A 24,198-nucleotide genomic window follows, 5' to 3' on the forward strand; every position below is an offset into this window, starting at 1 on the left:
AAAAATTGCATAGTATCTTCCTTACATAAGGACCTTTTTCTTTTTATACCATTTATTTTTATATATAATATTGTGTAGTTTTATGTAGTAATAAATAGTGATATTTACACTAAGAAATAAAAGTGAGATTAAGGATTGTAAAATTCATACTATAATTGTCCGCAAAGATCAGTGGTGCAGTGGTCAGAATACTTAGAAATATTCAATTGTGAATTGATATTCTTCTGAAGGTTCAATCCTCAATAAGGGCAACATTAAAAATACAACTGCAATTTTAGGAATCTGAAAATCTATCCATCTCTCATGGCTGACGGAATGAGAGTATGTTACACCTGTGAAGTAAATAAATGGTTTGTTTGAAATTCTATGCAGATTCTTCGAGTTTGATAGAAACATTCCCGATTTTTAACACGATAGACCTGAAGGTCAGAAGTTACATCAACAAAAATGGTTGTGAAAAAACCACTCAAAATGAGGACAGTAGTCAATGGCTTTTTTTGCGGGGGCGCTCAGGGGTGGGAGTGAATTTGGGGTCACTGTTTCTTAAAACTTTTTATATGCTACCTAGATTATAATATCTACGATTCATGAAACGAGTTTGGGCAACTTTTACACGCTATTTTCGCGATATTTCTTGGTCTATGCGTGTTTGTTTAGCTTTTCCGTATATAAAAGAAAAACTGAATATGTAGCAAAGCAGCTCCCTGGGAGGGACATCCAGAAAAGTAATCAGCTTGGATCAATGCGGGAGAAACCCCTATCAGACAAGTGCTATTCATTTGGACACTCCCCTTTTTATGGGGAGCTGTTTTTCCCCAACATCTTGGCAAAGTTAAGTGCAAGATTTCATTCCCCTATGGCGTGATTTTTTACATCATTGAATTCACGCACCTGTCACTTAACTTTTTAATCGTTAAATTAAAACGCTTTTCAGTTCCTGTCCCATCGTGGCTGAGCAGTAAGATGTTAGGTTATTTTCCCTTCTTTTCCACCTTTACATCAAGGCTTTGGGTTCGAGCCTAACTCCATACCAAAACTTTTTTTTTCTTTTACACCCGGGCAACGCCAGGCACCCTGCTAGTCTATAATATAAAGGGCAAAATTTGTATATGTATGTTTGTATGTCCACCAAAAACTTCCGACAGACGCATCAGACTGTGACAAAATTGGTATCATTTTGAAGCTCGCTCTCTCAGATGACAAATATCGAAAACTTGGCCAAAAACAATCCTTTCACCTCAACTGTAGATTTGTCATTTCTCTGTTGTATATGCGTTGATACGTCTTTAGATCTATGTATGGAATTTTAAAATTTGCATAGATTGGGAGACTTACGGCGTTTTTTGCTGCAGAATCTGCTAATTCATTACCTTTAATACCGGAATGGCTCGGTATCCAGCAGAAAATGATTTCTTTTTTTACTGTTTAGTTCAGTTAATTTTTGGAGTAGTTTTGCGATTAGGGGGTTGTCCATCTTTTATTTTTAATAGTTTTTAGAATAGATTGGGAGTCTGAAAGGATTATAAACTTGTTTTTTCTGTTATTGGGTGCCTCCATTAGCACAAAGGCCTGTGTTATGGAAATAGTTGTATTGTTCATAGTTTGGTGTTTTGAAATGGTTATTGTTTTGTAGGAAGGTTTCTTGTAAGCAAACAATGGCTGGGTTGAAGAGTGAGATAAGTATAAGAAGGTCATTATAGTTAGATCTTATTCCACAACAATTCCATTGGATAATTTGTTGTGTTTTATTTCTATCCATGAGGCTGTTTATTTTTCATTGATTTCCATCTCTTTAGAAGTAGAGGGTTTATCTTTTGTTGGAGTTTGTGTCTTTGGTGAAGTGTTTTTCTGGGTTTTTTCTTTTTTTTGTTTGGATCTGGACGTTGATCTGGATCTTGCTTGAGATATTGCTGTTTTGGCTTCTTGTTCATTTTTTCCCTCTTGATTACTTGTGTTTGGTTTCTTTTTTTATCTAGGGTGTTTTCGGTTTCCATTTTTACTAGAATTTGGAATCTATTTTGAGTGTCTATTGTTTGGTTTTCTTCTTTTCTGGAATGTTCTTTATTTGCTGTTTTATCATTGCTTATGTTTTTATTAATTTCTGGTGGTTGTTTTGTTGGATTTCTGTGATAATTTTTTTAATGGTTCTGTTGTGGATGGAATATTATTTTCTTTGTTTGGATTTGTTATTTCTATTTTGTTTCCCCAGATTTGAGTATTTTTCTTTTAGGCTATTTTGAAATTCTGGCCATTCTTTAATATTTAATGTAATCAGTTTGTTTATCAGTTCCCCATATTGATCATGTATTTCATTATGTTGGTATGGTTTAGTTGTCTTTTTTGTTGTCTCAGCATATGTGTTGTCTTTCATGTACGTCTCAACTATTTTTCTGGCTTCTGGAAAGGTTGTGATTTTCTTGTACTTTACTTCTATAATTTCTCTTTCTTTTTTATATGTTTTGCATATTTTAGAGAAGACCGGGTGATCTTCTTTGCAGTTTGCGCATTTCACCTCATTTATACATTCTTCTTCGGTGTGGTCAGGCCCTTTGTTGCCGCATTTTCCACATTTTTATTCCTTTACAGGCTTCTCTATGATGTCCATATTTTTGGCAATGGTTTCTTTTAAGGGTTTTGAGGGAGATGCATTTGTTTTTATCAGCCATGGATTTTGGGATTTATTTTTCATCAACCACACTCCTTACCCACCTCAGAGTCCAAAATTGGGGCATAGTAAGGGGGAAACCCATTCATCTTGACCATGTCGGGGCTACGTGGAGGATATATTCTTTTGGTAAGGAGTTCTTAAGCACTATATTTTCTGTTCAATATGTCCTCAAAAATACATTTGCTCAGATGGAGTGTTGAGTTCTGGTCTTTCCAATTGATTGACCCTTGCCACGGCCTTCTAGCACTTACTTGGTTTGCCTATTTTTTGTAGTGGGGGAAAAAATAAAAAAATTTTAAAAAAAGATGGGAGTACCTTTAAGTTTCGTTCTTTGTTGTGGTAGTTGGTACTTTAGGTGTAAGTGCTAGGGCTTGCCGTGACTGGTCGATTGGTCGGATCGGGCCTCTCCGACCGCCCGTCTAGCCGAAGTAATGTGTTGCAGTGCCTAGACTTTTATGCACCCAGGTCAAGGTTAGCTCAATCACCAGGATCACGTCCTAAGGCATTACAGGTAACAACCTACGGCTAACTGGTTGCCCCATTGAGGGATTTTTACCCTCTGCAGGGGGGCAGTCGGCTTATTCTAGTGCTCTACCAACAGGGCAAAAAAGGGGAGGGGCGACGGGGTTGGTAAGTAGAGAAGGAAAAGGAAAGGAGAGGGGAAGGGGGTTGTTGTTTTCGTTAATTAAGTTTTACAAAAGAGAATAGAAAACAAAAACAGAAAATCGATGTAGGTGCATTTCGTCTCAGGAAGGCAATAGACAGCCTGATCTGGTAGCACCAGATGTCAGTTGGAGTTCAAGGTAAATTGTCCATATATGATGACTTCTTTCTTAGAACAACACCCATTGACACCTCTCATTACTTTCTGCCTACTGCTGCATATGTGCGTGCAGACTGGACCAATTTCTGTCCAGCTTTATTAGAAACTGTTCACATCTTCATTTTATCTTTCCAGTTTCAAGAACAATTTTTACTATGAAAAAAGATTTAACGTATCTAACAAATATTTACAAGACTCAGACAAGATGTTTTGTAACAAAAATCTTTTAAAGAAACTAAACGACAAACAATTTCAAAACTTACATATTTTCTGACAATTTTAGATTATAACAAAAAGACATAATTTTTATAGTCATCATTTTTCACCATGTGTGTACCATTAAAAGTCCATTGGATAGCAGACATTTTGACTTTCACAGATATATATTTCATGGATAAATTCAGTAATCATGGGAAAGGAGTAGCCGGCCATCTGTATACTTCACTAATGAAAAGGGAGCCTTCAAATTGCCCTCAACTATTTTACTATTTATTAATCTACGAAGGCTGTCGCTCATAAAGTTTACAGATATAATGATTTAGACAAAACCTAATGACAAAGATTACAAAACCTAATGACAAAGATTACAAAACCTAATGACAAAGATTACAAAACCTAATGACAAAGATTACAAAACCTAATGGCAAAGATTACAAAACCTAATGACAAAGATTACAAAACCTAATGACAAAGATTACAAAACGTTTTCTTGGTCAAAATAATCTAGTTTTGGAGATTCACTCAAATACAGACAGAAATACGTCAGAAATGGCATTACTAATTTTTTATGAAAAGAATGAACTTATTACAAATGACCTTGTTGCATTCTTTCATTTTTTTTTACTTCCTGCAATTTAAAATTTGAATGAAGATATTTTTAAGGAATTTTTGGAAGGGATTGGCAAAATTAAATCCTTTCAAACAGGATTCGCATTCATACTTTCTCCATTTGACAAGTGAATTTCTTTAGCCAAACATATTTATTTAAGCATGTCATTATACAAATGATAATATTTTGAATGTCAATAGGTTGCTGTGAATAATAACTAGCAGATAGACTAAAATGAAAGTTGAACAGATTTAGCAGGCCAACTAGCATTGCCTAGTCATAAAATATACTTAAATATAATATTTTAATTTATGCAGATTTCATATTTATTATTATAGAGCAAATTCTCTATTAACTATTATATTGTACCCAATAGTAAGGATTTCAAAAGTTAAAAAAAAAAAATAGAAAAGACTTTGGTGCCATCAGCTGGAATCAAAATCAAAAGATTCAGCACTTCAGTCTTAGCACTTTAGCCTTTGTTGTTACTGCTTGAGCTATTGCCAAATGAATATAAAAAAGCTAAAAACTATGCTAAAAATGTATATGTACACTTGTGAGTAAAAAAAAAAAAATAGGCCAAACAAATTTTATACATTTTATTGCACTAAAAGCTATATTGAACAAGGAAACTTAAACGAGACTAATAACACAGAACAAGACATTTACTTTAATAAATGCTTAGTATGGAATCACATTCCCTTTTGATTTCTTTAAAAGATCAATCCTTTTAGACATGCTCTCAACCAAAGTGGAACACTGCGAAGAGAAGATGCTATTCCATTCACTTTGCACAGCTTCCTACAGTTTGTTATTGTTTAAAAAAGTTCTTCCAGCTAATGCACAAGATATTATGGACCAAATATTATCAGTTGGGTTTAAATCGGGGCTTTGATCAGGCCAAAATATCACATCAATTGAATTATCAGGAAACCTTCTTTTTGTGACTTTAGCAGTGTGTCCTGGGGCATTATCATGTTGAAAAATAATGTTCTTTGCATTGATTGACGTCTCACATCTAATAAGTTCCCCAACTCCTACTGCAGTAAAAGTTCCCCATACCATTATCCCTTCATTCCTGTGTTTAACTGTCGTTTTTATGCAACTTGGCGAAAATCTTTCTCGAGTTCTTCGAATGCACCGTCCGAGAGCATCACTAATAAGACAAAATCTTGATTCATCTGACTAGAAAACATTCCTGAACCAGTCTGTATTTTCCTTGCTATAACATGGAAAAATCTGTTTCTATCATTGATGTTCTTCTTAGATAAAAATGGCTCCTTTGCACACCTTTTAGAAGAAAATCTCATTTCTTTCATTCGTCTAGATATTGTATATCTAGAAAGAGAATTTCCAGTCCGTTTTGAATTTTTTGCTTTGGTCAACATCAGTTTTCTTTTGATCCTTCAAAACAGTTAATTTAAGTTGTCCTTCAAAGTGGATGTTTTACGACGACTAGATTCAAATTTCCTTTTTACTGAGCGTTTGATTTCGAACTTTTGACCAATTTGCTGCACTTCAGAAAGAGATGTTTTCATATTTTCTTTTCTTAAAATATCAAAAATCTGCTTGTAAGTCATTTTGGAATGCCTTAATCTTACAATTCGGTTTTTATATCCTCGCTAAGATACGGTCCATGAACTTTTATATCCTCGCCAAGATACGGTCCATGAACTTTTATATCCTCGCCAAGATGTGGTTCATCATATTTTATATCCTCGCCAAGATGTGGTTCATCACATTTTATATCCTTGCCAAGATGTGGTTCATCACATTTTATATCCTCACCAAGATGTGGTTCATCACATTTTATATCCTTGACAAGATGTGGTTCATCACATTTTATATCCTTGCCAAGATGTGGTTCATCACATTTTATTTCCTTGACAAGATGTGGTTCATCACATTTTATATCCTTGCCAAGATGTGGTTCATCACATTTTATTTCCTTGCCAAGATGTGGTTCATCACATTTTATTTCCTTGCCAAGATGTGGTTCATCACATTTTATTTCCTTGCCAAGATGTGGTTCATCACATTTTATATCCTTGCCAAGATGTGGTTCATCACATTTTATATCCTCGCCAAGATGTGGTTCATCACATTTTATATCCTTGCCAAGATGTGGTTCATCACATTTTATATCCTTGCCAAGATGTGGTTCATCACATTTTATATCCTCGCCAAGATGTGGTTCATCACATTTTATATCCTTGCCAAGATGTGGTTCATCACATTTTATATCCTTGCCAAGATGTGGTTCATCACATTTTATATCCTTGCCAAGATGTGGTTCATCACATTTTATTTCCTTGCCAAGATGTGGTTCATCACATTTTATATCCTTGCCAAGATGTGGTTCATCACATTTTATTTCCTTGCCAAGATGTGGTTCATCACATTTTATTTCCTTGCCAAGATGTGGTTCATCACATTTTATTTCCTTGCCAAGATGTGGTTCATCACATTTTATATCCTTGCCAAGATGTGGTTCATCACATTTTATATCCTTGCCAAGATGTGGTTCATCACATTTTATATCCTTGCCAAGATGTGGTTCATCACATTTTATATCCTTGCCAAGATGTGGTTCATCACATTTTATTTCCTTGCCAAGATGTGGTTCATCACATTTTATTTCCTTGCCAAGATGTGGTTCATCACATTTTATATCCTTGCCAAGATGTGGTTCATCACATTTTATTTCCTTGCCAAGATGTGGTTCATCACATTTTATATCCTTGCCAAGATGTGGTTCATCACATTTTATTTCCTTGCCAAGATGCGGTTCATCACATTTTATTTCCTTGCAAAGATGTGGTTCATCACATTTTATTTCCTTGCCAAAATGTGGTTCATCACATTTTATTTCCTTGCCAAGATGTGGTTCATCACATTTTATATCATCGCCAAGATGTGGTTCATCACATTTTATATCCTCGCCAAGATGTGGTTCATCACATTTTATATCCTTGCCAAGATGTGGTTCATCACATTTTATATCCTCGCCAAGATGTGGTTCATCACATTTTATATCCTCGCCAAGATGTGGTTCATCACATTTTATATCCTTGCCAAGATGTGGTTCATCACATTTTATATCCTTGCCAAGATGTGGTCTTAACATTTTATATCCTCGCCAAGATGTGGTCCATGACATTTTATATCCTCGCCAAGATGTGGTTCATCACATTTTATATCCTCGCCAAGATGTGGTTCATCACATTTTATATCCTTGCCAAGAAGTGGTTCATCACATTTTATATCCTTGCCAAGATGTGGTTCATCACATTTTATATCCTTGCCAAGATGTGGTTCATCACATTTTATATCCTTGCGAAGATGTGGTTCATCACATTTTATATCCTTGCCAAGATGTGGTTCATCACATTTTATTTCCTTGCCAAGGTGTGGTTCATCACATTTTATTTCCTTGCCAAGATGTGGTTCATCACATTTTATTTCCTTGCCAAGATGTGGTTCATCACATTTTATATCATCGCCAAGATGTGGTTCATCACATTTTATATCCTCGCCAAGATGTGGTTCATCACATTTTATATCCTTGCCAAGATGTGGTTCATCACATTTTATATCCTCGCCAAGATGTGGTTCATCACATTTTATATCCTCGCCAAGATGTGGTTCATCACATTTTATATCCTCGCCAAGATGTGGTTCATCACATTTTATATCCATGCCAAGATGTGGTTCATCACATTTTATATCCTTGCCAAGATGTGGTCTTAACATTTTATATCCTCGCCAAGATGTGGTCCATGACATTTTATATCCTCGCCAAGATGTGGTTCATCACATTTTATATCCTCGCCAAGATGTGGTTCATCACATTTTATATCCTTGCCAAGATGTGGTTCATCACATTTTATATCCTTGCCAAGATGTGGTTCATCACATTTTATATCCTTGCCAAGATGTGGTTCATCACATTTTATATCCTTGCCAAGATGTGGTTCATCACATTTTATATCCTTGCCAAGATTTGGTTCATGACATTTTATATCCTCGCCAAGATGTGGTTCATCACATTTTATATCCTTGCCAAGATGTGGTTCATCACATTTTATATCCTTGCCAAGATGTGGTCTTAACATTTTATATCCTCGCCAAGATGTGGTCCATGACATTTTATATCCTCGCCAAGATGTGGTCCATGACATTTTATATCCTCGCCTAGATGTGGTCTTAACATTTTATATCCTCGCCAAGATGTGGTCCACGACATTTTTAAGATTAATTTTTCCACTTATATGCTATATTAATGATCTGCAAAATAGAAATTTTCAGTTAAAATTAACAAAAATTAATGGAAAAAGATTGAAAAATAGATATCTTCCTTCTTTCACTCTTGGCCCATTTTTTTTTTTTTTTGCTCATGAATGTACGTATGCTTAGAAGTTAGTTGATTTAAAACTGTTTTTTGGGGTTTTTTTCTTCAATTTTCACTCCTTAGAAGCTATTTTTACAGGCTAAAAGGCAAATCAATAGTGTTCCCGAGGTGCAAATACCTTATATATCAAGTTTCAAGTCTATAGACCAAATATTCAGAGTGGAGTTTGGTAGAAATGTTCCACACACAAAATCATATGTATGAAACATGTTCATGTGCTAGAACATTTTCATCCTAAATTCTACGCAATTCCACACAATGTAAAAACTATGTATAAAAAAATTAAGCGTGATATTAGATGATGGAGTTCATTTAAGAAAAAAAAAATTAAAATTAATGAACATAAATTTTTCAAAGGAACATGCAAATAAGTTAACCTTCATGTAGTCACTCGCATATCCATGACTGAGTATATTAAAAAGTTCATTTTAATAATTTTTAAATAGATAAGTATGCTTTTAATATCAATTTTAGAAAGAGAAAAAAAAGCTCAACTTTATAGATATATATATAATAAATCAAACGACGTTTTCTTACTGTCAATTCTAATACAAGAAGAAGGATAAATACCTTAACAAGATTTGCATCTTGAAGTGTGAGTTTCACATTTAGAGGCAATAATCCCCTCTCTCGAATCCATTTACTGTTTAGAACTTCAACTGCAGTAAGTCGCCTGTGTGGATCTACATGCAACATTTTCTGGACTAAATCCTAGGAAAAATAAAAACAAGTGAACAGATTAAAACATCAATGCAAAATTAATATTGACACATAGATTTGTTAAGTTTGCTCACTCATCAATCAGATTTCACATGATACCAGTTTTCACCAGCCAATAGTTGGGCATTTATCAAAGATTAGCTGATTTCTATTTCACGTTTGTTAATTTTTAAAGAAAGCGCGTCATCCTTCTTTGTGAATTAAAAAGTGACCGGAGTGTGCTTAGCAGAGTTTTATTTGTTCTGTTTAGAAATATTAAAGTTGATTTAATTTATTTTTAATCATTATTAGCCAATATTAAAGTTGATTTAATTTATTTTTAATCATTATTAGCCAATATTAAAGTTGATTTAATTTATTTTTAATCATTATTAGCCAATATCAGTTACATGTAAAGATGGACATAACTTTATTCATTTAAACTATGGGAGTTATTTCCCTTTTAAGCTTTGAACGTAATTTCCCCCCCCCCCCCCTCCCCGTTTGACTTTTATAGATAAAGATGGGTTTCATCTATATATATAAAAGCGAAAATGTATGTATGTATGTTTGTGTGTCTGCTAAAAACTTTTGGTTGGTTGGTTGTTTTGTTTTACGGCATATCAACCCTTTTCAGGTTATTTAATGCCGAATCTAGTGATTTTGAAGAACGATTTTTTAATATAGTATATTTGTTTTTTAAGTCGTATTCTATTTAACTCATAGTTGGGACCCTAACAGGTGCTACCACTCCGGGTCAGAGTGGACCTGTGAGCAATGGCAATTAAAGGGTGGCTCCACACTCCCTAAGGCCTGCAAGCTGGGGCCCTCACCATCGGATATAGTTTTAGGTCATATCCAGGACCGTTGTGTAAGAGGGTTCTTTTTAAATCTTTTTATATAGGCCAATTTTTTTAAGATATAAGAGTATGGTGTGGGGATTGTTTTTTTTTCAAATAACTCTTTAATATTGTTTTCTTTGTAGAATCGCTGTCTTACTGTTACAAAATCAGTACATTCAATTAATATGTGGTTGATTGTGAGTGGCGTTTGACAAGGTATACAGATTGGTTGTTTTTCTTTTTTTAGGAGATATGAGTGGGTTAAGTGGGTGTGGCCTATTTTTATTCTTGTTAGTTTAACTTCTTTTCTGTTTAATTTCGTGTTTTGTTCTTGTTTTTTTTATTTTTGGCACGATTTCGTGCAGTTTATTGTTAGGGTATTTGTTCCAGTAGGTTTGCCATTTCTCTGTTGCATATGCGTTGATACGTCTTTTTAGATCTATGTATGGAATTTTGAAATTTGTATCGATTTGGGAGATTTAAGGCATTTTTTGCTGCTGAGTCTGCTAATTCATTACCTTTAATACCAGAATGGCTCGGTATCCAGCAGAAAATGATTTCTTTTTTACTGTTTAATTCCGTTAATTTTTGGAGTAGTTTTGCGATTAGGGGGTTGTCCATCTTTTTATTTTTAATAGTTTTTAGAATAGATTGGGAGTCTGAAAGGATTATAAACTTGTTTTTTTTGTTATTGGAGACTAGATTGAGAGCTAGGATTAGAGCATGTATTTCAGCACTGAAGATTGAGGTTTCTTTTGGGAGGTTTGATTGTTTTTTGATTGATTTATTGAGTATTGCTGCACTGGCTGTTGCGTTGTTTTGTTTAGATCCATCTGTATAGATGTGTGTGTGGTCTGGATACTTTTCTTTGATTTTATCGAGATCATCATAAGTTATTGGATGAGTATGTTTCTTTTCATATTTACTTAAACTTAGGTCGATGTTAGGGGATATGATTTTCCAGGGAGGTGTTTTTGGTAAGACAGTTTCGTGAATTTTGGTTATGGGGAGATTTACTTCTTGGGAGATCGATTTTATCCTAAGTCCAAAGGTTTTGATTGCGTTTTTTTTTTGGTCGAAGAGGTGTTTACAGTTTGGGTTTAAGGTGCTATTGTGTGCTGGGTTAGTGGGATTGGCTGTCAGTTTTGTGTAGTATTTTAGACCGAGGTTTTGGTTTCTGAGCATTGGAGGAGTTTCATGTGCTTCTGCATACAGGCTTTCTACAGAGGAGGTTGGAAATGCTCCTAGTGCTAATCTTAGTCCTGAATGGCATATTGTATTGAGGGTTTTTAGGTATGACTTTCTGGTGGATTGATATATGAAGCTACCATAGTCTATTTTTGATCTGATTAATGCTTTATATAGTTTCAGTAGTGTGTTCTTGTCAGCTCCCCAATCTGTATGGGCAATGACTCGTAGGAGTTGTAATGCTTTATTACATTTGGTTTTGATATGATTGATGTGTGGAATGAAATTAAGTTTTTTGTCAAAAATGATTCCTAGTTTCTTGTGTTCGTTTACAAATGGAATTTTTTCACCTTCAATCTGTAAGGTTGGGTCAGGGTGGAGTTTGCGATGGTTACAGAAATGGATGCATTTTGTTTTAGTTTTGGAGAATTTGAAACCATTTTTAGTTGCCCATTTATTAATTTTATTTATGTTGTGTTGTAATTTCCTTTCAATAGTATGAATGTATTTAGATCTGTAGCTGATTGAGCAATCATCTACATATAAAGAGCTATGTGTATCAGGAGAGAGCTCTTTTATAATGTCATTGATTTTAATGTTGAAGAGAGTTGTTGACAATATGCTGCCTTGGGGCACTCCTTGTTTTTGTGGGTCTGATAAAGTCGAGTTTATGCGAACTTGGAAAGATCTGTCTGTTAGGAAGTTTTTTATAAATTCAGGTAGTCATTCAGGTAGTCATAAAAGATCTCCACAACAACATTGGACTAAGAGTAGTCCAATGTTGTGGAGATCTTTTATGATACCGTATTTCCAAGTAGTATCATACACCTTCTCTAAGTCAAAAAATATGGTGGTTTCATGTTGTTTCTTAATGAAAGCTTCCCTGATATATGTTTCTAGATTGATGATATGATCAATGCATCCACGATTTTTTTGGTAGCCACATTGATTTTTTGAAATGATATTGTTTGTTTCTAGGTACCACATTAAACGGAAGTTGATCAATCTTTCCATGGTTTTGCATAAGCAACTTGTTAAAGCAATAGGTCGGTAATTTTCTGGATTTGATGAATCTTTTCCCAGTTTTGCTATGGGAATTATTGTGGCTTGTTTCCATATTTTGGGGAATTCTTTCTTTATCCATATTTTGTTGAACATTTGCAGGAGAGTTTTAAGTGATTCGGGAGGCATATTTTTTAGGAAACTGTAGTGGATCTCATCCGGTCCCACGGCGGAGTTGTGGGATTTTTCTATGGCATCTTTAAGTTCGTCTAGTGAGAAGGTCTCGTAGGGTTCTTGGTTATTGGAATCGAAGTTTATTTTATATTTTTCCTGATTTTCCTTTAGTGTTTGAAATTGTTTTTTGCATTGTTTCGATGATGAATTGTTAGTGAAAGTTTTGGCCAGTGTATCAGCTATATTGTTGTTTTTAGTGAGGAGGTGATTGTTTAGGTTGGGGTTATCTTTCCCGGAGATTTTTCTAATCATTTTCTAGATAGTTTTAGGTTTGGTAGAAGTGTTGATTCGATTGACGAATTGTTGCCAACAATTTTGTTTTGATTCCTTTATTGTTTTATGTGCTTTTGTTCTGAGTCGTTTATATTCTATGAGGTTACTGGTTATGGGTTGCTTTTTGAATTTCCTTAAGGCTGCCTTTCGTTTTCTTATGGCTTTTTTGCATTCTTGGTTGAACCATGGTTTGTTCTTTTTATTTGGAGGGCAATTTTTGGGGATGCATTCTTTAGCTATTAGAATTAGAGTTCGGGAGAAGTCTTCCATTGATTGAACGTTTTGTTCTATTAATTGTTGCGAGCATAATTGTTTGAATTTTATCCAGTTTGCTTTGTTCCTATTCCATCTTGGTATGTTGTTTTGGATAGTACTATTGTAGTCTATTATGATGGGAAAATGATCGCTTCCACAGGGATCATCATAAGTTTTCCATGTATAATCCAGAAAGCTTGATGGGTTACACATGGTTAGATCAATGGCACTGGTTGAACCATTTGTTGGATTTAAGTAGGTGGGTTCTTTTTTGTTGAGAAGGCATATGTTGTTATTGTTTATAAATTGTTCGATTTTGTTTCCTTTGGAGTTGGTTGTTTTGCATTCCATTGAATAATAGTTTGAGTTTTTTTATTGTGTTCTGCCATTTTATTTGTCTGGGAGTGTTTTGTCTTCTACCTCCATCTCCTCCAGCTGTTTAGTTTTTGTCGGAGTTTGTATCTTTGGTGGAGTGTTTGGTTGGGTTTTTTCTTTTTTTTGTTTGGATCTGGACGTTGATCTGGATCTTGCTTGGGATGTTGCTGTTTTGGGTTCTTGCTAATTTTTTCCCTCTTGATTACTTGTGTTTGGTTTCTTTTTTTTTTCCAGGGTGTTTTCGGTTTCCATTTTTCCAAGAATTTGGAATCTATTTTGAATGTCTACTGTTTGGTTTTGTTCTTTTCTGGTTCCTTTGCGGAGGGTACTAGGCGAATGTTCTTTTGATTTTGGGATGTTTTCAGTTGTGTGGGTTTTTTGTTAGAGGATTGTGTTTGATTTTTGAGATCTGGTGGGATTTTACTCTCAACTGTTTGGTAGTTATTTCCAAGTACAGCTGGAGTTGACGGCAGTTGCCGTAAGGTGGCCCTCAATGTCTCAACTAGTTCACGAAGTGATTTTATGAGGGTAGAGATTTCCTTTAGTTCAGTGTTTTCTATTGTTTTTAATTGATTTTTGGTTGCATCTGCGTATGATCTAGTTGGTTCTGTTGTGGTGGCTGTTTCAATAATTTTCCTGGCTTCAGTAAAACTTATGTTTTTGGTATATTTGAGTTCATTTTTTTTTTTTCTTTGATCCAGTTTTGGCAGAGCGATGAGCATGCTGGATGGTTCTCTCCACAGTTTGGGCATTTTATATTTCCTTGGCATTCTGTTTCCTGGTGTTCGTTACTGCTACACTTTGGGCATACTGTTTTCCTGGTGCAGTATTCTTTGAAGTGGCCAAATTTTTGGCAGTTTAGGCAGCGAAGTGGTCTGGGAATATATGTTTCTACTTTAATGTTAATATATCCAATCTTGAGTTCAGTTGGTGGAGTGGGAGTATTGAAAGTTAATATGTATGTGTTGGTGTTAAATATTTGTTCGTTTCTTTTTATTGTAATTCTTTTAGTATCTATAACTTTTTGATTTTTTAGGTTTGTTTTTATTTCATCTAGAGAGCAGGTGTTTAGTTCTGGACATCTGATGACTCCCTTTGAGGTGTTGAGGGTTTTGTGAGGGTAGGCATTGATGTTTATATCATGGAACTCTGTCCATGTTAAAATTTCTTCAGCACTATTTTTAGTAGATACTTGTATAAGTAAGGTTCCATTTTTTAATTTTTTAATTTGTTTTGTATTCAGATTTTTGTTGATAATTCTTTCGATTTTGAATGGGGACATTTTTGTTATTTGTGTGTTATCTTGCGATTCCAAGATTATATACTCCGGAAAGTTTGTGTCTTCATCTTCATCGCTTTCTGGATGGGGCCTTTTAATTTTTTTGGAAGCCATAGAATATTTTTTGTTTTTTTTCATCATCCTTGCTCCCCACCCTCCTCGGAGCCCTAAATTGGGAGATGGTTGGGGGGAAACCCATTCGCCCAAGCATCTCAGGGATACAATGATGATATACTCAAACAGTGAGTATAGCTGCTTATGACGATTTTTTTCATTTCCTTGGACCCAGCAAGGTGTAGAAAGGGTTAGTTGTCAATAGCATCAGTTTTCACCATCTGATTGGCCCTTGCCATCGCCTTCTAATGATAGGTGTGTGTGTTTTTTTATAATTTTTTTTATGAGTATAATGTGTTTGTGTTTCTCTTTATGGGGGTTACTATTATTAGGGACTGTCATGACTAGCCGGTTGGTCGGGTCGAGCCTGCCTGACCGCCCGTCTAGCCGAAGTAAGGGCCAAAGATGAGTGTTGCTAACTCACGGCCATTTGGTTCCAAGGTCATGAGTTGCTCAGCCACCAGGATCCCGTTCTAAGGCATTATGGGTCGCCACCTACGGCCAACAGGTGGCTCCATTGAGGGACTTTTATTCTCTGCAGGGGGGCAGTCAGTGTATTCTGATACTCCACCGACAGGGTCTGGGAGTGGGGTGGGGAGATAAAAAAGGGGAGGGAGAGGGGCTGTTGTTTTTGTTTTTGGTTTTGCAGAACAAAAATAAGTTTTACAAAAAAGATCAGAAAACAAAAAACATCAATGTAGGTGCATTTCGTCTCAGGAAGCCAAAAGACAGCCTGGTAGCACCAGTAAAAACTTTTGACCGACAGAACAAAAATTCACAAACTTGGTATCATATTAAAGCCCCACCCTCCGGACGAAAAATATAAAAAATTAGTCTGAAAGGACCATCAGAAGTGCGTCAACTGATCGATTTTCTGCAAGGGGGGAGGTCCCAAAAAAAGTGACATTTTAATGTTAAACATTACATATCTTTAAATCGATTTATAACTGCCCGAAAAAATATGGCCACCAACTCTTCTACATAAAGTATACACGGGGCCATTTATTTTGGGTCAACTTGTATTTAAAACCCACTGAGTCATGTCACGTGATCTTGACGTCAGCCAGCTCTAATGGCAGCCTGAATTTAAAAAAACATGTTATCGGTAAAAAAAAAATTAACCCTTACACAAGCTAAACTATGAACTTCTACGCTATGGCAACGTTACCAAAGTTATTAGCACATTCAAAATAGTTAGATACGATAGTTAAACGAAAAATAACAAGCCAAAAACGTGAAGTAAAAAAAAAAATACGGTTACAAAAAATATTAACGATCGAAGTTTTTACAAAAGTCAGACGCCATTTTCCAGTCTAGAGTAAGGAAGACGAAGTGAGAGAGAGAGAGAGACATACACAAACGCAAACAGAGAGAGAGAGAGACAGATAGAGAGAGATGTCTAAACAGAAAACGAAATACTGCTACATCATCTCGTAATGCTCCCGCAATGACCTCATTTAGTGGCTATCTGTCAAACCTCTTTCACTCGCTTTATAAGCCTTATTTTAACACTAAAATCAATTCCTCTGACTCTTGGCCTACACAGTTGAGTTAGTTTCACCTCCGCGTTCCGGGTTTAATCCAGCCTCACGACCAAAACTATTTTTTTTCTTTTACATCTTTAGACACGCGGGCAACGTTTTTTTTTTATTTTTCTTTAGTTTACCCCCCCCCCCTGGCATCGCTCTACTATGCCGTTCCCGGCCAGGGCATATGCACAGTGAAATTTCAAGTTCACGCCTTATTCATCTGTGAACGTCTTGAATTCTTTGCTGTGGAAAGCTGTGTCATCTGTCAGTTCGCAAGGTGGGCCACATTCAAAAAAGACCACTTCCAGTTAGTAAATTAGAGTTGCCAAGTACTACCATGCTAATTGCATGGTAAACTCTCTGGGCAAAATAAGCGGTGCGTCACACTCTTTTTTTCCCTTTTTGGCATCACTCACAAATCTTAGCAGCACAAACATCTGCATGAATGCATCTGCATGTGATTGTTGAGTTCAAGGTAGTCCATCAATGGTTGCACCATTGCTCTATTCCACTTCATCACGGCTATCAATGGAATTAATCCCTTCGGAGGTCTGAGTCTTTCTTCCAGGTAGGGCACAAGCCAACCGTTGTCCATACATGCCTGGGATTCTTGATCATATTCTGGTCAAAGCTCCGCAGCCACTCAATATTCTGGCACTCCATTACACAGTCCTTCAGGTGGCCAGTTATCTGCCCATTTCTATGCCGCTATCCATGCTCGCTTGATGTTGAGATGGTTTTAAGCACTGTTTCTAAGTTATCCTTTTCTATATTTATTTTATCATGTGTTGAAAAAAATTCTATTGAGAGTGCTGAACTATTATTATTTCATGTTTCCATATAAAATTTTATGAGGAGATATATTTTATGTATCAACTTTTAGTATGTACTTCAGTGCTATATAAAAGTGCATACAAAAGAGAATAATCTAGAATAGGGTCACAAATTATTATTAGGTAGATAACTGTAAACTTGTAAATTCTTAGCATGTAGCAAAATGCATATTATTAACCACAGTTTAACACCTGAATCACTAGTTAATATGCATTTTAGTCATAATAATGCTTCTTTCAGACTGTATAACTCATAGAAAGAAATGTAAATCCAATCAATGTTTGCTAGATGCGTACATCCCTCCACTTCAAAATAAAATCAAAAGTAATGACAATACAAAGAGGTGTACACATAAACTTTGATGCAAATTCATCTTGTATTTTCATTATTTAGCTTTAAGATTACATGAATAGATTTAAATACATTCTGGTTTGCAAAATATGAAAATTTGGATAAACAATTGCAATTTTCTCAATTACAATTCTGAAATTTTTGTTATTAATGGAATATGCAAATTGTATGGTTTACACTTAATGCATGCCTTATTTTAAAACACTGTTGCATGATTCTCTCATTTTAAGATTTTAAGGAACTTTTTTCAAAATGTTCCTTATCTCATGGGAAATCTGAATATTAATGATGAATCATCAGCATTTTCAGATAATTATATTTGAAGAATTCAAAATGATCTAACATTTTGGAATTTTTAAATTATGATCAGACAGAATAAAACCTTTCAAAACTCAGTTACATCTTGATACTAAAAACTAATTACATAATTGTCTGACAAAAACAAAACTTACTGAAGTCTTTGTATTAGAAAAACACAAAAAATCTTGAAGCTACACCACTTTACTGACAGCTGATTGCCTAATTGCATCAGCATCTTCCAGCTACTTACTGTAACCTATTACAAGATGCTAATGCAAAATTGCTGAAAACTGGGTTGCATTCTGAATAAGTATCCAAATTATTGCATAAGCCGTCATTAAGAGAAAATAGAGGCTAACTACAATTATTAAAATACTAAAAGTATCTTTGATTTACTTTATTTACAGCATAATCTATATATATAAAAGCGAAAATGTATGTATGTATGTATGTATTTTTGTGTGTCTGCTAAAAACTTTCGACAGACAACAAAAATTCACAAACTCTGTATCATATTGAAGCTCCATCCTTCGCACAAATATCTATCGAAAAATTGGCCAAAAATGTTCATTTTTTCACCCTGAAATCGACAAATTTTCGACGGTTGGGTCAACAAAAACGGCTCTCTCGACCGATTCTACGCATGTGCCAGACGACGTCATGACCTGATTTACTTTAAAACTGAACAAATTTCGTGTACGTCGTGTTAGGTCAGTTGATTAGCGCATTGGTTCATTATCTAAACGTTTTGGGTTCGAATCGTAGTGTGAGATGTCTTTTATTTTTTCTTCGATTTTTTTAAATTTAAATACTGAACCAGTGTTATTTAAGCCATTTTTCACGTAACGTTCGTTTTTCTGGGGTTTTTTTTTTTTTTTTACTTCGCTTATCCACCCCCGACCACACACCCAAAAACAACCAGGTACCCACCGATTTTTTAAATTTTAATATCAAAACAGGCTTATTTAAGCCATTTTTCACGTGTTCGTTTTTTCTGTTTTCATCGTTCGTTTGCCTTACGTTAGTTTTTTTTTCCCCCCGCTTAAGTGTTAACGTTTTCTTTTTTACTTCGCTTATAACAAACAAACCTGGTCATTGACCTCGTTGTCGTAACGCTCGACGACTTCCGGGCGCGCACCTGTCAATTTGGTTCTTAAATAAATTCAAACATCTTTCACTAACTCATTCTGGCTGGCCAATTTTATTTTCAAACTTCGCCTCAGGGCTTCCGGTTCAATCCCCCCCCCCCTCCGGGGTTCTTGTTTATTTAACACCACACACACCTACAAACACCCGGTACCTCTGCTAGTATATAAGAAAAACAAAAATTTGAGCATTAAAAAAATTTAATTAAAAAAAGGTGGCAGATTTATTTTTTCAAAAGTTTGTTAAACAATAGAAATCTTAAAACAGAACTTACTTTTGCTGCATCTGATACGCAGTCCCAATTGCCCTCTGTAAGTTTGATTTTTCCTTCTCCAATCCTGGCTAAAATATCACTGGGAGTATCATTTGGTCCATTGGCATAAGGAGTTTGACTGAAAGAATGAAAAGATAGAAGACTTAATTTCATATTTTTCATGTACATTGTTCATGTTATTTACTTGCCTCCCCACGATAACAGTGAGACACAAGGTAGGTTTTTTTTATTTGGGGAACAAAAACACATTGCATTTACATTTGTGATTTTCTGGTAATGTTGCCATTTTCTATCCTCATAAAATCCTTAAAAACATTACAAATGTAGGTTTTCAGGGGCACTGAAAATCGAAAATAACGTTTGATATTCGATGTAAAAAATACTTTCTATGATATGAAGAAATTACAGTTTCATAAAGTGAGGGATTACTTTTCTAAATTAATTTCAAGTTCAATGAGCACCCACTTTATGACCACCTTTTTGGATGTTGGGGGGGGGGCTCTTTTTTTTTTTTACGGGGTGGTAAAAATTACAATCATTAGCTCCCAATTATTTGCATTTTCTTATAATTATTATGCTGAAAATAAAAAATACTTAAAACATTTCCACAACATATTTCTTTTCTTAAAATTCTGTTTGTTTTTTTTTTGTTGTTTTTTTCAGAACAAATTATATTAAAAAAGATGCTATTATTTGGAAGATGTACACTTCAATATATAAATATAGGTAAATGTCACTACTGGAATAACCTGGGCAAATCACCGCTACAAAAAATCATCCGCATCCGTCAAACTTAAGTACCAGAAACTTGAAAATGAAATGATACAAAAATTTATTTTGGTATTAATACTAATTTTTTGCTGCACTTATTTTTTGTATTTATTTCAGTTCAGGTACGCATTTACCAGAAAAAAACGAATTCGTATTTTGTTGTTTCTTATTAAAATAAAATAGTTAATTCCTTTATTTTTTTCCATGCATAAATGCTAATTATGTTATTTTTCCATGCGATCCTATTTTACCCTGTTATTTTAATAAGAAAGATTTACTAGTCGTCTTACTAAAATGAAATAAAATTGTTAATTGCTTTATTTCTGCCATGCGTACTTGAATAAAATTCACTGAAAATAAAACAAAAAAATTTACGCAACACTAAAACAGTAAATAAATCAACATTAGACATTAATTTACATGTGAAATATTTGTATGTAGGAGAGACCATGCTGTACTTAGTTTTATTTTAGTTCAGGTACGCATTTACCAGAAAATGAATGTTTATCTAAAAAGATAAAAATACTGCACATGTCTGATCTGCTGTTATGTTTTTGAATATATATATTACACACACAATTTCTCTTTCAGCAAAACACCAGAAAAGATAGTTTCACAAAAGTGAATAAAATATTTATTCTGTTAAAATTATTATTATGGGCAAAGAAAGATATTAGATTGATAATAGAGTTAATAATGAAGAGAATTGTCAAATAGTCAAAAGCATAGGAAAAAAAATTGCAAAGTTACAAAAACTTACCCAGCTAACATAGTATATAATAATACTCCCATACTCCAAATATCACAGGCAGCATCATATCCTTGACGTTTTAAAACCTGCAAAGATAGGTATGTGAAAAATATTTCTTTTTCTAAGTATTGTTCAAAATATAATCATACATAATTTTGTATTGCAAAACAGAGTGAGGGATATGGTGAATTTAAAACTTGAGAAATATGATTGCTACCACTATGTCATATGCAACAGAATAATAGCATTAGCTATACATCTAGACATAGACAAAAGGAAATTGTTAATGTAAAGCTACATTTATTGGCCAGAGATGAATTGAGAGTGTTGCCAAGACTAAACTATCTGCAGATTTGCTAGTAATAGGTTAGAGTCAGCTAACATACTTCCGCCATGGCTGCTACCGGAGGAAGTAACAAAGCAAATCAGTTTCTTTGCTTTTTTTCTCACGTCTATATCTCGCGCATGCATGTACTCGTTTTATTATATTGTTCAGATTGAAAAGTTTTTTTCAGTCTTATTTTAATTAAGAATTATTGGAATTACTTTTTTAATTATTATTATTGAAAACATTTTTTGCACTTGTTTTTTTAGAAAAAAAAATTGAAAGCAATTTTTTAAACATTTTTAAACAATTTGAGAATATTATGTATTAGATATGTTTTTTATGATGTTTACAATTTTGTTTTTTGGATTTGAATAATTTTATTTTTATACTTTTATAAACAAATTCAAATAAAGAAAAAACTTACTTTTAAAATTATACAAAAAAAAAGAAGCATTTTTATAATTTCAAATATATTTTTTATAAAATTTCAAACAAAATAAAAACATTTTATTTTGTTATTAAAAGCGCAAATAAAAATTGTTATTTTTATCAATATAATTTTGTTAATTTTATTGTATATTTTTCAGTATTGCTCTTTTCTTATGTTATTTCAACACAATAGAAATACCGAAGAACAATAAAAGTGAAGGAATTGATTTGCCTTGTCATCACTTCCGGTAGCAGCCACGCTGAAAGTTAGGAAGTATGTTAGCTGACTATAACTTGGTAGTAACAATACAAATATGGATAAAGGTTATTAGGCCATCCTCTTAATTACATATTAAGCTATGCAGTTCCAGAAAAGAGGTGATACTATCTAATAGTAGTAGATGGATTTTCTAAGTAACCAAAGGTTGAGGGTAAAGTGTATAGTTGAGCTATAGCAAGTGATAGCATTAGAACACCGGAGGACCATTTTCTAGGTTCAGAATCCTGAAACAATTATATCAAATGCAAGTCGGCAGAATTTTGTCTGGAACAAAGAGCAGATTATGTAGCACCCCCCCCCCAATACACACACAAATCAAATGAGCATTTGCAAAAGCATTTGAAAAAGTTTTGAAAAATTGGGAGAAGTGATAGAAGCAACATTCCAAATGCTTCTATCACTTCTCCCAATTTTTTCATATCACAGATATCTGAAGTGATCGCAGGCACAATGTTCAATTACAAAATATTTTTATAGCTTGTTGCCAATGGAACACGAAATAAATGAAATAACTACATGTGTATTTTGAAAGGATGAAGCAATATTATTTACAATTTCTTAAGCATGTAAACAAAAATTGAAATCTGAAAATCTTATCAAACATTTCGACAAGAATGTTTGATTTGTGCAAGTATATAAGAGGCATAGAAATCAAATAGAAAAAGGGGAATCAATCACCAGTTTATTTGAGAGATCATCTTACAGATGTTACAGTGAACAAGTCCACTTTCAATAAAAAGTGAAAATACGACAAATAGGTTGAAAGATGATTTAACTCAACAGATTAGGTTTAATATGTCAATTACTCAACTAGTGTTATTTCTCCAATACACAAAGTAGATGTAACAATAAATGAAAGATTTGAATGTAAAAACGGTTTTACATTTTATACATTCTTAAATAATAAATATAAGTTGTATTTGTCTATAAGACTTTACAAGTAGAAAAGGATAAACCACCATTTTGTATAAAGTTGATTTTTTAAATAACCAGTTTATACTGATTACAAATAAAAAATACAACAAGATGGTTGATGTAATCAGTATAAACTGGTTACCACATCATGAATGTCATAAATATACATAAACGTTGCACTAAAGTAATATAACCTGCTGACGTCACAGAATAAAGTTTCAAGTATCATTGTATTGAATTGCAGAAGGAAATTATGGAAATTGTTCAATCTGAACATATACAATTAAAAGGGAAAGTTTATTTCCAGGGAAATACAGTAAAGTAAGGTAAGGTATTTTTTAGCAGTTTATTTATTACTAGCGAGGGGGGGGTAAAATATTCGTAAATATATTTTAATTCATGCAGATTTTGCATTATTACAGAGCCAATTCTCTATTGAATATTATATTGTACCTAATATATAGTATTGATTTCAAAAATTAAAAGAAAAACAAAAATGACTTGGGTGCCATCAGCTAGAACCAAAACTAAAACATTTAGCGCTCCAGCTACATTCCTACTGATGTAACAATTAAAAGATTTAATATTAATAACTGGAGAAAAAATAAATTGAATTTGGACATGCACAGAAAGTAAAATATCAGCAAATTGAAATGAACAGTTTGTATTTCAACTTGCCGATATGTCTGTATTAAGTATCCATCAAAACAGATTTTATTCCTTATAAACCGTTCTTGATGTAGGATTACTATTTTCTGTTAATTTCAGTGTCATGTGACCAGTAGTTTAAGAATTTAACAGTTAAATATTTACACACAGACACACTTGCACATTTGTTTTATTTATATATATTAAAATTTGAAATTTAACAAAGCTTAAATGATTTTTTTTTTTTCTTTAAAAGATAAATATTTATTTTTCAAATAAATATTTAAATGAGATGTTTTAATATTATAGAGAATTATTTTTTCTTTTAACTATATTAATTTTTTACGCTTCAGGGCAATATGCCGTTTGATGTGAACAAATATAAAAAATGTTTTAGTTTTCTCTCGTGTCCCTCATGTGTCATTTTGATCTGTTTATAATGTATTAACAACTGATCTTCTACACAAACTATATCAGTTTATTCATTATCATGCAATTATATTCAAACCATGTTTCATTCATTAACATGAAAGCTATGCCAGATAAATAAAGTCACCATCTTTATAAACAAATGGCTTATAAAGATGACTTTTCAACAGTTTTCATTTAGTCATTTCACATATACAATAACTTGCTACGACTTTTTTTTA

General features: G+C 33.7%; 1 protein-coding gene across 5 annotated transcripts in view; it reads right to left on the reverse strand.

Annotated features, from left to right (window-relative positions):
* The window catches only part of LOC145247353 (ribosomal protein S6 kinase 2 beta-like), a 291,613-nt gene that overhangs the window by 24,862 nt on the left and 242,553 nt on the right, over positions 1 to 24,198 (reverse strand). For all 5 annotated transcript variants that reach the window (XM_080109030.1, XM_080109028.1, XM_080109029.1 and 2 more), the window contains exons 18-20: positions 20,958 to 21,034; positions 19,427 to 19,544; positions 9,302 to 9,442 (exon numbers count right to left, since the gene is read on the reverse strand). In XM_080109030.1, the coding sequence (XP_079965156.1) occupies positions 9,302 to 9,442; positions 19,427 to 19,544; positions 20,958 to 21,034 (336 nt within the window). The remainder of the gene's footprint in view (positions 1 to 9,301; positions 9,443 to 19,426; positions 19,545 to 20,957; positions 21,035 to 24,198) is intronic.

This window comes from Euprymna scolopes, chromosome 25 (genome assembly GCF_053919585.1).
Source record: "Euprymna scolopes isolate OS-2025 chromosome 25, ASM5391958v1, whole genome shotgun sequence".
NCBI lineage: Eukaryota > Metazoa > Mollusca > Cephalopoda > Sepiida > Sepiolidae > Euprymna > Euprymna scolopes.